General features: G+C 44.4%; 1 protein-coding gene across 1 annotated transcript in view; it reads left to right on the top strand.

Annotated features, from left to right (window-relative positions):
* The window catches only part of PKHD1 (PKHD1 ciliary IPT domain containing fibrocystin/polyductin), a 424,641-nt gene that overhangs the window by 9,182 nt on the left and 401,013 nt on the right, over nt 1–14,446 (top strand). The window contains exons 6-13 of the mRNA XM_049716350.1: nt 2,753–2,831; nt 4,959–5,033; nt 6,021–6,085; nt 7,368–7,407; nt 8,279–8,349; nt 9,672–9,773; nt 10,557–10,652; nt 13,869–14,010. Of these exons, the coding sequence (XP_049572307.1) occupies nt 2,753–2,831; nt 4,959–5,033; nt 6,021–6,085; nt 7,368–7,407; nt 8,279–8,349; nt 9,672–9,773; nt 10,557–10,652; nt 13,869–14,010 (670 nt within the window). The remainder of the gene's footprint in view (nt 1–2,752; nt 2,832–4,958; nt 5,034–6,020; nt 6,086–7,367; nt 7,408–8,278; nt 8,350–9,671; nt 9,774–10,556; nt 10,653–13,868; nt 14,011–14,446) is intronic.

Raw genomic sequence — 14,446 nt, 5'->3', positions numbered from 1 at the left:
AGCCAAGTTGGGTACCACTTGGAAGGCCATTAACCCTGGTCCTGATCCTGGGGGTTTATGAGTTAGAGAGCACACTTACATGCAGAGACTAGGAGGCTAGAAAAGAAGAGAGAGAACGCTGGGAGGGTGGTTGTAAAAGAAGGAATTGCAACTAAGAAACAGGTTCAGGACCTGCCAAGCCCGCCTTAAAACTAAGTAGTAAACAGAGCTGGGATCACATATAATTTGCTGTCTGATTCTTGACAAATTCCTACATCACTTTCAGGTTTTATTTGTTCAGGGTTTCCAGATGGTATAAGTATGGGAATACAAGTTGCTCAATTTTTCCATGTGGTTGCATCTCAATGCATAAACTGATCTAGTTGTTTCGAACGGTTCAAGAATGTCAAAATGAATCTCTGAGTCACAGAAAAGTGTCTGTACTTTTGGTGTGTGTGTGTGTATAGACACAGATGATGTATGTGTGTATTTAAATTACATCCTGAAGAATATGAATTCGGCCTTGTCTTATTAAGGCCTGTTATTCACAGATCTGTTCCTTTCCATTCATCTGAATAATCAAGACGTGATCATGTTTTATTAAAAAGGGCTGTGGTCTGTGAAAGTCACACGCCGTCATTTTGTCCCCCCCACTGCTCTGGTGTTGTTAGAAAACTCCCGTTCGGATGGCAGAAACCTTGTGAGGGTGAGGGTTGAGGAGGAAAGCCCGCCGTGAGAGGTGTGACATGGGGCATCAGCTGGCGCCCAGATCTGTCAAGCCCCTTTCTCCCGCCCAGTTTGAGTTCTGCACACTGTCTCCTCCACCTTCGGGGAGAACGATTGGTGGCTGCGCTGGTTGAGTGATCCCTCGGGCAGGATCCAAACGGCTGCATCTTTGAAATCTCTTGCCAGATGATTAGTCTCACCTCCTTTGGGAAGCCTGCCCAGAGTAGCAGGCAGGGAAATGGGGGAGGTGGCAGAGACAGGAGAGCTGTTTTGTGAGCCGCTGAATTCCCATATGCGGTTAACAGGCCTCCACTGTGACGCGGGGTCCCCCCTCCCCGCCCAGCACACGGTCTGGCTTAGCCATTTGTCAGCTGCTGTTTGTTGGGCTCCTTTGTTGAGAAACAAAACAAAAACTCCCAGGAATTCCTAGTTTCTATAACCCGTTATTCGTTTGTCAAATTGTGCCCATCAGTTGTAGAAATCATGCCTGCTAAAGCCAGGAAGTCCATCAGTTAGCCCTAGTAAAATGAAGAATTACTTTGCTGGCTGGCAACAGTAGCCGAGACCTTCAGACTCTGGGCTTCTGCCAGTTCCACAACCTTTGTCTAAGTCACTGAATTTCCTCTCTTTCTACCCGCTCTCTGGTCAAGGGTCCGCCATACTTCCTGGAAGGTTTCCACTGTCTTAGGGCCAGTCATCCAATGACTGCAGATCAAAGTCACTTCCTATTAATAAAACACATGCACAGTATGTAGGGAAGCATTACTTCTTGCTCATGTTCTTTCGTGGCCTGAAGTGTAGCCGTGAAGAGACCCAAAGTCCTCTGAATTCAGGGACCTCATGAGCCCCAAAGATGCCCTCTTCTCTTCTATTTGTGAGGTTTTGCCTCATTAACCAACACCTCTCTTACCTCTCAGTGTTGTGATGCTGGAAGAGTACAGCCTTGACGGTTAAATTCCGTCATTATCTGGAAGGCACACACTTCCACGTTGTGGGGTTGAGTGGTAAACTTTAACTTGCTCTGGTGTGCTTGCTTAAAACCTTGCTTTGTGCATTTCCGTGGAACTGAATTTAGGTGTTTTTCAACTCTGGAGGAAAGCAACTCATGCAGCATCAGGTATGGGCCCCAAACTCTTTCTGAGAAGGGGCTACTCTAGATTTCTTTCCCAGATCCTCTGAGCAGAGAAGGTGGGGGTAATGCTGAGAGTTCCCCTTGATGAAAGGGCGTTGTTGATGCCTGCACCCCCATTTTTATGAACTCAAAAGAGGTGAGTATCAAGGAAAAACTTGCTACCCAATGGGAATCCCTACACATTGCATAGAGGAGACCCAGCAGTGGAAGTCATCCATTTATCAGTGGACAAGGCAGACGCCAACCGTCTTTGGATCCCCATTTTGCCTGATCTTTGAACACGAGCATATTTGTTGAATTAATTGCATGTGCAGTAGCCCATCCTTTAAGCCATAACTCTGCTGCTCTCTCGTGCCATTCTTTCTGACTTCCTGTCCGTTTGATTCATCCATGACATTCATCTTTTGTACTCTGAGATACAGAAAGAAGTTTAGTATCTTTGAATATCTATCCAGATTGTGTGATACGAGCTTCCTCTTATCGTATGTGTCCAGAGGAAAGTCTCATGAAGCATGGAGCACCCCCAAAGAAGATTATTTTTAAATCCCATGTGGGTGGATGTTCTACACACGGCCAAGAGAGTGGAACAAGGCAGTGTGTTTAAATGGGCCCCTCCCTGCCTCCCTTCCTGGGACTGTGAAGAAGCCCTGATATTCCTTCAGTGCTCCATACATACATGAATAAGTCCACAGTGGCAATGATTCATTATTATTGCCTCTTTGATATTTAATATCGATGAATGGATTATACTTGGTGATCCTTTCCTGTTGTACAGTTTATAAAAATGTATTAATATTCTGAGTCATGACTGGCTTGGCCATTTTGAGTAGAGGTAACAAAAGAGAAATACAGTTTACGTTATATATTTAGAGTGTGAGCTAAGCAGATTAATTGAAAAAAATCTTTTTCAAACAGGAAACCTTATACATGTGTATGGCTGGATTATCACCGGAAGGTCGGAAACCTTTGATTTTGATGCCGAGTACATTCATAGGTAAGCGTGTGCTTGTTTCTGTGTTCAACTAGTTACAGATATGCTGGATTGATTCCTGAGACCAGCTTCCCCGATAACGATAAATTGTAAGCAGCTGGCATGGAATTCCTCTTTTCCTCTTTGCAGTTTACAGTCCCTCGTGAGCTGGGCTTCAACAAACTTGGTTAATGTAATTGCGACTGGTCGATTAAGTTGGTCCATTTATTTACTGAAAACTAGTCACTCTGGGCGCAGTGAGTTGTACTGTAATTGCATCTGTGGATTTTCTTTCTTGATTCTTCCCCTTCTCCCTCTTGTTTCTCAGGCTGAAATAAATTCTTTATAACAATGTGTGAACTCAAAAGACCACTATAACATCCTTGTTTGTTATACATTTGTGTATATAGAATTTCTGTTGGGGTGATCAGAGGAAAATGTGGAAGAGGTACTGAAAGCCATTGAGTTATTTTTAAGATTTATTTTATTGAAGTATAGTTGATTTACAGTATTGTGTTAATTTCTGCTGTTCAGCAAAGTGATTCTGCTAATCCCAAACTCCCAATCCTTCCCTCTCCTACCTCTCCTCCCCTTTGGCAACCACAAGTCTGTTCTTTATGTCTGTGAGTCTGTTTCTGTTTCATAGATAAGTTCACTTGTGTCATATTTTAGATTCCACATATGAGTGACATCATATGTTATTTGTGAAAGCCATTGAGTTTTTAATGTTTTCTGGGAATGATTAGGATGCCAACATGACTTTTTTCATTGGAGACTTTTAAAGTGCAAAGTGGTACTAGTAAATCATCCTTGCCAGGGAAAGGGGGGGACAGGATGGAAAGTGTTGAAGCTGAGGTGTTTGTGGGAAGGAATTGTCGTTACTCAACGTATGAAGCAATTATAATGAGGATTTATAGGGTAGAAGGACCACAACTTCATTAGATGCTCTGTTGAGAGATGCTACATTCTGTGTCTAATATTTCCTCCACCCCTTGGACAGAATGGGGGGATCCTCATGTTCTGCTCCAAACCTTTGATTCTGTTCTGGTTGAAAAGAACGTGATTTGGCAAACTTTCAGGATATACGTTTCTGGCATAAAATAATGGCCAGGGTATTCCCCGGTGGTCCAGTTGTTAGGACTTAGCACTTTCACTGCTGTGGCCCCGGTTGGATCCCTGGATGGGGACCTAAGATCCTGTAAGCCACATGGTGAAGCCAAAGGAAAAAAAAAAAAATACAGTAAATCCCCTACATATGAACCTTCAAGTTGTGAACTTTCAAAGATGTGAACGTGCATCTGGTTCCAGCAAGGAACCAGAACCTGTGTCATCAGCGTCAGGCGTGAGTGAAATTGCAGCTTGCCCTCCGTCTCCTGTTACTGACGATCCTTCGGCTCTACTATCTCCCACCTCCTCTCCCTCTTCCAGTCCATAACTCTTCTTGCCTGTTCACTCGATGCCAGCCCCTGTATGCCAGCTGTTGTACTAGACTACTGTACTTTTCAAGGTACTGTATTGTAAGATTAAAAACATTTTCTTTATTTTTTGTGTTTGTTTTTTATGTATTATTTGTGTGAAAAGTATTATAAACCTATTATAGTACAGTACTATACAGCTGATTGTGTTAGTTGGGTACCTAGGCTAACTTTGTTGGATTTAAGAACAAATTGGACTTACGGATGCGCCCTTGGAAAGGAACTCATTTGTATGTAAGGGACTTACTGTAATGGTCAACTTGTCTTGAACGGAAATTACTCTTCCTGTGGAGGACTGAAGCCCTCCCGGGACTTGGTCCCGTCACAGCCTTGGTCTGGGATACAGCCTTTGCAAGGGGGAACAAAGACACAAACTCCTCCGTGGCTCTGTGTGAACCCAGTATAGCCAAGGAGATGATGAAGATTTTTCAGGAAAGGGGAAGTGCTCCCTCTGTGGTGTGAAAGTGTGGGCCACAGACCAATGTTATGCACCCTGCTCTTGGGCTGAGGGTCTGATTTAGCATCTCCTTGGGGGACAGTCCCCAGTCACCTGCATTAATGCCCCATAAGTTCAGAGATGAATGTCCATAACAGTGTTTCCTCTGGGTTTTTCCAAGAATGTTTGTTGAGAGCATTCACTCTTGACTTGTGTCTGTTGTTTCTATTTTGTATCCAGCCCATTGATGTTGGAAGCTCAGGGAGACAAATGGGTCACTCCTTGTTCTCTTGTAAACAGACAGACAGGATGCCGGTGAGTGCCTTTCTTGCCAGCATGTATGCTTTTAGGTTCTCCCACATGGGCATAGCGCGCGTGCACACACACACACACACACACACATCTATTTGTAATATAAATCACCCATAACTGTTGACTGCCTCATCTTTAGACTCCCTAGAAAAGACAGAGTAATTGATTCACAATGCAACTTGAAGTGGGTTCTGAAAGCTTTCTTGAAAACAAATAGCTGATACTTACCAAGTGCTTACTGCACCAACGGTTTCACATTTAAGGCAGATAATAACCTTGTGAGTACATACGGTTATTAGTCTCACTTTACGGATGAGGAAACCAAGGCACAGAGAGGTTAAGTAACTTGTCCAATGTCTCACAAGGAGCAAGTGGCAGAGCTCGGGTTTCAACCTGGGCCCACTAACTAGCCTCTAAAGTTCATCCTCTTAACCACTATACTGTAACGACTAGCCAGAGAGAAAACAACTAACTTTTCAATATTCAGTTATTTATTTATTACAAGGAACATTTAGAAAATGAGTGTCTATGTGCTTGTAGTTCAGATAACCAACATTTTGCTGGATTTTCACTTCCCTCCGGACTGAGTGGATTAACCGTCTATACCCTGTGGCTTAGCTTTCAGGACTAGCGTTTAGTAGAGCCAAATTCTATAATGTGGTTTCTTAACATTTGCTCAGAATTGTCCTGTTTCAGTTCACATTTGCTAATAGACTTTTTTGGGGGGATAAGGGTCTTGCTGTCCTTGTATAAAATAGATTTTGGAAAGAAAGGACCCAATGGAGATTAGGAGTAGACAACATTTTGTGTGTTTGACTGGTATTGATGATAACTCTAGTTACAGTTGTGTTTTATTTTACTTTATTTTGTTTTATTTTATTTTACATTTTATTTTATTTATTTATTTTCTTTCCTGGCTAAAGAGCCAGAGCTTCTGAACTGAATTGCCTGGTGATTCTTACCTCTTACCTTTTTCGGTTCTTTCCCTAGCTATCCTATTCAGGAAGACCATGGTCTTGGGACTCTGCAGTGCCGTGTGGAAGGCAACTACATTGGTCTGTGTGAGAAGTAACAGAATTTTAAAGTTTTTCTCTGTGTTGGAAAAAAACGATTTCAAGAATTGGTTCTCCTAAAAGGGAACCCTCCTGCACTGTTGGTGGGAGTATAAATTGATACAGCCACTATGGAGAACAGTATGGAGGTTCCTTAAAAAACTAAAAATAGAACTACCATATGACCCAGCAATCCCACTACTGGGCATATACCCTGAGAAAACCATAATTCAAAAAGAGTCATGTACCAAAATGTTCATTGCAGCTCTGTTTACAATAGCCAGGACATGGAAGCAACCTAAATGCCCATCAACAGACGAATGGATAAAGAAGATGTGGCACATATATACAACGGAATATTACTCAGCCATAAAAATGAATGAAATTGAGTTATTTGTAGTGAGGTGAATGGACCTAGAGTCTGTCATACAGAGTGAAGTAAGTTAAGAAAGAGAAAAACAAATGCCGTATGCTAACGCATGTATATGTAATCTAAAAAAGACGGTACTGGTGAACCTAGTGGCAGGGCAGGAATAAAGACACAGATGTAGAGAACGGACTTGAGGACACAGGGGTGAAGCGGAAGCTGGGACAAAGTGAGAGAGTAGCATGGACATATATACACTACCAAATGTAAAATAAATAGCTAGTGGGAAGCTGCTGCATAGCACAGGGAGATCAGCTCAGTGCTTTGTGATGACCTAGAGGTGTGGGATACGGAGGGTGGGAGGGAGGCTCAAGTGGGAGGGGATATGGGGATATATGTATACCTATAGCTGATTCACTTTGTTATACAGCAGAAGCTAACACAACATTGTAAAGCAATTAGACTCCAATAAAGATGAAAAAAAAAGAATTGGTTCTCCTGAGGATGATAATGATAACTGCCATTTGCTGAGAACTCCCTGAGAGACACTGTTTGAAGCAACTTAAATATAAACTAAAGTAATCCTCATGTATAAGCCTGGAGGCTGGTGGAATTGTTTTTGCTTTACAGGTGAGAAAGTTGAACCTAGTAAGCGGTGGGGCAGGATTTGTCATGCTTGGTGTAACTCCAAGCCTGCTCTTCCCTGCTCTGAGCTTCTACATTTATCCTTTTGTGCTTCGAAGTCACCATCGCTGATGGTGTGAGTCTGGAACGTGTTTATTTTGGGCACTGTTAAAGAGATTAAGGTGTGGGTGGTACCTTGGTGATCGCCAGAGTCCTTGGGTTTATGGTAGCAGTGACCTGGTCCAGGCAGTTCGTGCAGATTCCTGTATTAATGTCTGTTTCTTTTTGTTACAGGCTCCCAGAATGTTAGTTTCTCAGTATTTAACAAAGGAAAGTAAGTAACTGGGAGGAAGCAGATTTATCTTTATCTTACACTATCTACTCTTGTGTCTTGCTTAGCTTCTTTAACCTTTTATAGTGGAAAATTTTAAACGCACCCAAATAGAGTAGTGTAATAAAACCCTACATACCCACTTGATTTTTTGTTTTTACCTGGGTGAATATAATTGTGTCCTATGCACTCGTCCTGAAGCAATGTAGATGTTTCAGTGTGATAATGGTACAGAATTTGGGGAATTTCTTCTTAAATAATTTCATAATACTGGAAATTTAAAACAGTACAGTTCCATAAAATGCTTTGTATCATTCCAGGAAATGCCTTCTTCAAGATGGGAAGTGTCCAAATTTCATAGCGCTTTGGAGAGATCTATTAGGATTCTGGATTTCTGCTTGCCTCACGTTCTGACACTATGTACTTTGTCAGTGTTTTCCTGAAAAGGGCATTGTCTAGCAGATATTAATTTCATTGTGAAGATAGTGACACAGCCCAAAGTAGAGAGATTTGCTCTTTGTCTCTCTCTGTCGCTGTCTCTCTTTTAGGAAGGACTAAAACAGTATCTATTGAATATCTTCCACAGGCCAGCTCCAAACCAGGTCCTTTTACGTTCATTTTTCCATTTAATGCTAGTCACACTCTGTAAAGTAAGTATTATTATTCCCATATAATTTTCTAGATCAGAAAACAAACTTTGCCGCATTGATATTCTCTAGTCATCAAAGGGAGCTGGTATCAGAACAGCTTTAAAGATCACTAAAGTTAGTGATTTTCCTTTCAGGCAATCAATTTAAAAAATGTAATCCCCCCCCAAAAAAAATGTAATCCCAGATGCAGTTTTCATCCAAAACACAATTTTGTCTTTTTGAAGGTCAATGGTACATAAGGATGCATGGCTGGTCAGTGCTAAGCAGGACCTTTTCTTGTACCAGACATATTCAGGTACCATTTCCCTTCATCGTGTATTTCTCACCCCTCCCCTCACTCGGCCCTGGACCTTGGACCCTCCGTCCCTTCTTTCTGGCCATTTCTCTATGACCATTAACACCTGAAGCCATCCCTGAAGTCATGGATGGCCCTTTGGTTTTGTATGAGAATAGGTTGCTTGTGTGAGTGTCCACTTTAGTTGCTATATTAAAAGAGGCTTGATCGTAGATTTTTATACAAAGTCTAGGGATATAGACAATAAAAGAAAGGGGAGTCATCCCTGTTTTTTGTTCTAAACAAGTAACAGAAAAGAGATGGCACTGAAAAATCTAAAGCACATCTTTGCAGTTATTTTAAACATCTCATCTCTGAGCATTCATTCAACAATTTATGACTTGCTGATACAGATGCTAAGTTTGCGTATTCCTATCTGATGAGTAAATCCTTCATACCAAAAGAATCTGAAAACTGGAAACTTGCATGAAATCGTGAACTCAGTCCAGTAGTAGAAAGCTGGCTACTAAATGTGAGTGCTAGATTCTCAGCTTGAATACAGTCCCCAAACCACTTAAAAAATGTCTGCAAGGTTAGTGCAGATGCCAGAGGCAGCAGAGTTTGCGTTTGCCAAAAGTGCAAGAAATTTCCTAAGTCATGGGGCCAATGCCATTCACTCTCTAGGTAGCCTACCTCTGTCAAAGCTGAATTTTGACCCTTGGTTTTATTTTGAAGCGGTAACCATGCATAATTAGCCTCTTTGTACCTTCAGTTTATCAGAGAACACGACCTCATTCCCTTTGCGGAGACGAAACTTGGAACTCTCAGAGTTTGATCATAGGAGGGGGAAGGATCAGAAAAAGTTAAATTCTTAGGGATTTGTGGCATATGACAGTGTAACTCATTCTTTTGCTTAGAGCGAATTGCAGACTCATATGGGTAAATCGAGACCTTGCCTGGTGCATCCAGAGTTGATTCCTCCATAAAGTGTAACCGACTGTTCTGTGATGTGTAAACAGAGTCCTTGAGGTCAGGAGACAGAGTTCCTAAGAAAGCATCATGGTACGCAGGGACTTTTGCTGATAGCATGAGTGACTGCATTTCCCATTCCTTTCACATATTGATCCTGTATAATATATATTATTATCAATATTGTTATATGTGAATCCTTTTCTTATTATATGCACTTTTAAATGACTATTACTAGCAAAAAATTACAACTGTTGCTGGTCTTAGAAAGTTAAAGTAAGAAATAAATTATGGATCGCTTCTATGATTATATTATTATCTGGCTCACATCCTGGTTTATATTTGGAAGCTTACTTTTTTTTCCCCTCTTGCAGAAATACTGTCTGTGTTTCCAGAAACTGGGAGCCTTGGGGGAAGAACAGACATCACAATTACAGGGGACTTCTTTGACAATCCTGCCCAGGTTACCGTTGCAGGTAACTAAGTTGAAATGGCTGAAAAGAGTTCATAGATTTAAATGCCATAGGAGATGATGTATCTCTTACGGCCTGGAAAGGATGGGGGGAAGCAATATTTGCCTCTTCCGACTCATCATGGGATCCTGTTCTGAGGTCTTTGACCTGTGTTTGAGGCTGCAGGGGTTGGGGGGTGTTTTGGTCCTGCAGCTTGGCAAACATGTAACAGAAATAGGGTGTCCTGCTGCAGACACACTCACAACTCAGGGGCAAGTCCCTCAGGTGTCCCCATCTTGGGAGGGAAGAGAAGGAAAAGCACAGCTGCGTCTTCACAAAGGTCTACTTCTAAAAGGCGACCCCTCTCCCTCCCCTTAGCTCTGTCTGAATAAGTAAGAGTGGGCAGGCTTTTGCTATGCAGATTCTTCTGGAATGCCCCCTTAATGAACCCTTTTGTGGAGAACAGTCTAGAACCTTTTGTTCTGCCTAGTGGGATGCTCCTCTAGTTGGTGACACCAAGGATGCAGGAAAGTGTCCTCACACTCTCCTGTCAATTCCTCTCCCCAGCTCAGTTCATCTCCAGTGAACGACATGGCAAGGCACTTTCTTCCTGATTATTCTGAGCAGCCCCATGTTCCACTGCTCTGCCACTCCCCCTTTCTTGCTTCCTTCCATTGAGGTGACAACTTTCTCTCTACTCTCCACTTCTGGCCCTTTGCCTGTCTACCTCAGTGTGGTCCTCTGTCCCGCCACATCTGTATCTCCACTGATATTGACATCTGCATCTAATTTAAATGTTCCCCTCAGGCATTCTGTGTGATATTAGACACGTGTCTCCCAGGAGGATTGAGTGCACCACCAGAGCTCCAGGTAAAGGTGCAAGACTCTCCGCTCCTCAGGCAGGTAAGGAAGTCTCCACGGCTGGTCTATGATATGTGGTCGGTCTCAGCTGTCTGACTGGCTGCTCAGTGAGCCCTGGGTCCTGAGTCAGAGCTTTCATTTCAGAGAGGCTCTTAGCTTTACTCAGATGCTTGGCAACGCCCTGCACTCCTAGCCCCAGCCAGCTGAATGACCAATGCGGTTCAGTGGAAACCATGATCCAGGAAGCCTAACTGCCATCAAGACGTTGCTATAGTGACCAGTGGAAACCCCTGAGCGGCCTCCTCCATCCTCTGGGTCACTTGCCCTCTTGCCTACTATTTAAGAAGACAGAGCTTCAGACCATGTCTTCTATGTTCATAGGACAGCTTTAGACGAGGCAGAGGGTGGGGTGCAATGGGATGCATATTTGAATGTTGTTTCTTCTCCCCTGTGGGCACTGTCTGCTACTCTGAAAAGTAGAGATGTATTGTGATGGGGCCACCAGGTTACCCCTGAAGTGGGCAGAAATGGAGGGGGCGAGGGGACAGGTTCCATCTGTCCTTCTGTGTTTGTTTAAACCTTCTACTCCACGGCTGCAGGTTGCAAGTGCACCGCGGGAGCACTTTTCTGGAAAGCGTTAGAACAGGAGCTCGGGCTTAGTTAGGGACGAAGGGCAGTTGGCGTGCTGGGCAGCCTGAATCACAGGCCACCAGTTGGGAGCCCTATGTGCCCCGCAAGGGCTGTCTTCACCGTTAATCCACAGGCAGGGAGCTCGTCTCCTGAATCTCATCAGGGGAGAAAACTTTCTAAAGAAAGGCCATTCGGGTGTGAAAACACATGCAAAGCTTTAGCTGGGAATTCTCCAGGTCCCCGATCTGCGGTTTTTACTCAGGGAAGGCTCCCATGCAAGGAAACAAAACTACTGTGTGAAGCAAGTGATGGAGAGAATGCGTTTCCAGAGTCAGGAAGGAGGGCGCCTGCTCTAGCTACTGGCGTTGCGGTAGAGGAATTTCCTGAACACAGGTTTTCTTGATGGTTGATAACGTCCTTTCTGAAGCGCTTTTGAAATTTCTTCCATGGAAGTGTGATGGGGCGGGGCGGGCGCGCAGCTGTTGGCAGGTGACCATTATCGCGAGACCCTTAGTGCGAGATCTTGAGTGCGTGCGAGGCAGTGAGAGGTCTGGCCCCGCCAGTGGCGGAACTCGTGGCGGTCCGTGGGACAGAGTACGGTGAGAGGCGGATCTCGGCCTTCTCTCTGGGGCCCGTGGGTGAGCTGGGGGGGCCCCGGGACAGGCTTAGGGCTGTGTCCTTCAGGGCTCCAGAGCCCTCGCCTCGGCCGCGCGCTGGCCGGGCCCAGGCCTTGAGGCGGCGGCGAACCTCTCCCCACCTCTGTGACCTACTGACAGTGGCAGTCTCCAGGGGTCCCAGTCTGAGGGACCTCAGCCCCCGTTTGGGAAGCCTTAGGAGCCTGAGGGCCGGCCGGGTCCTGGGCGTCTGGCTCCCTCAGTGGTGATGGCTGGGTGGGGTCTGGGGATCTGGCCCTGAGGGTGCCACCAGCTGAGAGCTGCCTCGTCAGCCGGGCTGCGGCACTGGTGGGAGGACCCAGACTGGGTGCTGGACGAACCCTTCCGGGCAGGGTAACCAGCCCGCCAGGGGACCCCCTCCTCCTAGCCTGGGCTTGGACCTCGGAGGGAGAAGGTTGAGCCTTGGGACCTTGCCCTTTCTTGTCAGAACAGAGAATAACATTTGTTTGGTAGAGATGTACAGGAACATTGTTACTTGACCGTGACCTGACTTCAAGAACAAAGAATCTGACACCAAGTAGTGTGCAACAGATAGCCGCGCCCCTCCCTCACCTCTCCTATAAAAGGGCTTTGCTGAAGGCTTTCGGGGAGTTTGGGTTTTTTTTTTTAAGGCATGAGCCCCCCCTCTCCTTGCATGGCCCTGCAATAAACCTTCCTCTGCTCCAGACTCCGAGGTTTTGGTATTGTTTGGCCTCACTGTGTTGGGCACACGGACTTGCGTTCCGTAACAGAAGGACAAAGGATCCTGTACTGCAGTGGTTCTCAATGGCCTGCAGGGGGCACTTGGCAATGTTTGGTCCTTACACCTGGGATGGTGGTGCTACTGCCCTCTAGTGGGTAGAGGGTGGAAGTGCTGCTAAACATCCTTGAATGCACGGGACAGCCCTCACAACGGAGTTATCCAGCCCCAAATATCAATACTGCTGAGGTTAAGAAACCTCAAATAGTATGTTAAAATATGCTTTTATTTTTATGCTTATTCCTTATCTGTTTTCCCTTCTTAGGATTTAACAAGGAATAACAATAGTAGTTTAAAGTAATAATAACTACTCTAGCTATCCTTTATTGAGTACTTACTATATTTCAGGCTCTTTCTGTATATATATTAAACTCACTTAGTCTTTTCCCCCTCAGAATTGTCGAACTGACTTTATTTCTCTCCCCAGCTTTACTGTGATATAATTGACATATAACTCAGCACCCTTAGTCTTTAGTGCAGTATCTCTGTTTACTATTGGCCCCATTTTGATGAAGGAGAAAACGAAGGCATGAAGCAATTTGCTCAAAGCTACACATCGACTAAGTGGCAGAGCTGGACTCTGAACTCACCCATGTGTGATTCCAGAGCTCTTACCCTCATCCCAATTAGTAGCCAATATTGATTGCACATATGCCTTCGCTCTGAGGGTTTGTTTAATATAAAACACACATGAATAAGTACGACGTCATTTAGAATGTTATGTAATAGCAGCCTGTCACGTGATTTGCTCCATGGCTACAAATTGAGGCCGTGACCTGTGAAAAATTTAAGGATTGCCAAATTTCTGGGACTCAGGGTTTTAGGGAATAGAATTCCCAAGCTGAACTGAATATTAAAAGAGACTGAAGTCCAGTCCTGGCTTCACGAGCCTTCATTTGCTCTTTTACATTTTCTCATATCCAGACACTCGCATTAAAAAGAGCTCCTTCGTCTTTTCTGAGAATATTTCCCCTTACCGCTCCTTGTCAAGTCTCTCTTTCCAAGATCTTAAATCCTACATCAAGCAGTAGTTTCCACTTTCTAGAACATTTGTATTATCTATAGAACATCTCACATGGCTACTCCATCTGTGTCTCAGTTAACTCACCTTCTAGATAGTTCCTGGATCATCTTCACTCTAATCTGTAGTAAAGCAGTTCCCCTGCTTGGGGGAGAAGTGCCCTCTGATGTTCATGAGGCTTACGTGTCTTACAGGCAATCGAGGGCTTCTCTTTGAAGTTGGAGACGCGGCTGAGGGCTTGGACCTGACAGAAGCCACCCCTGGGTACAGATGGCAGATTGTCCCTAATGCCAGCTCTCCGTTTGGATTTTGGTCAAAGGAAGGGCAGCCTTTCAGGTATGTTGTCGGCAAAGTGGGGGTCCATATCACAAGTGTCTCTACTGGCCTAGGTGAGGCTAGGAGACAGGTAAGTAAGCAATGAGATTTCCAGGGGAAAGTTTAAAATATCTACTAATTCAACAGCAACAAAGTTTGACCGCTGTTCTCAGCTGGTGTTGGTTATGCTCGTGGACCACAGGCCCTTTATGGGTACACAGTAAATTTTGATCAATAGGTAAAATTTGTATTTTCTACAGCTTAGTTTGAAATCTGTTTTGGGGAGGACTATTCATGAGAACATTGAGCCGGATAGTCTAGGAAGCTTGGTAGAGAGCAGGGCAAAACTTGCCGCAGGAACATGGTTAAGAGGTGAGACTAGTATCTGGATGATACTAAAGAAAGACTCGAGAATTTGCCCTTTGGGCACATGAGGGAGCAGAGGCTGGGCAGCCAA

The sequence above is a fragment of the Orcinus orca genome, chromosome 10 (genome assembly GCF_937001465.1).
Source record: "Orcinus orca chromosome 10, mOrcOrc1.1, whole genome shotgun sequence".
Classification (NCBI taxonomy): domain Eukaryota; kingdom Metazoa; phylum Chordata; class Mammalia; order Artiodactyla; family Delphinidae; genus Orcinus; species Orcinus orca.
Note: the sequence above shows the minus strand (reverse complement) of the source record. Positions and strands in the feature narration are given on the sequence as shown.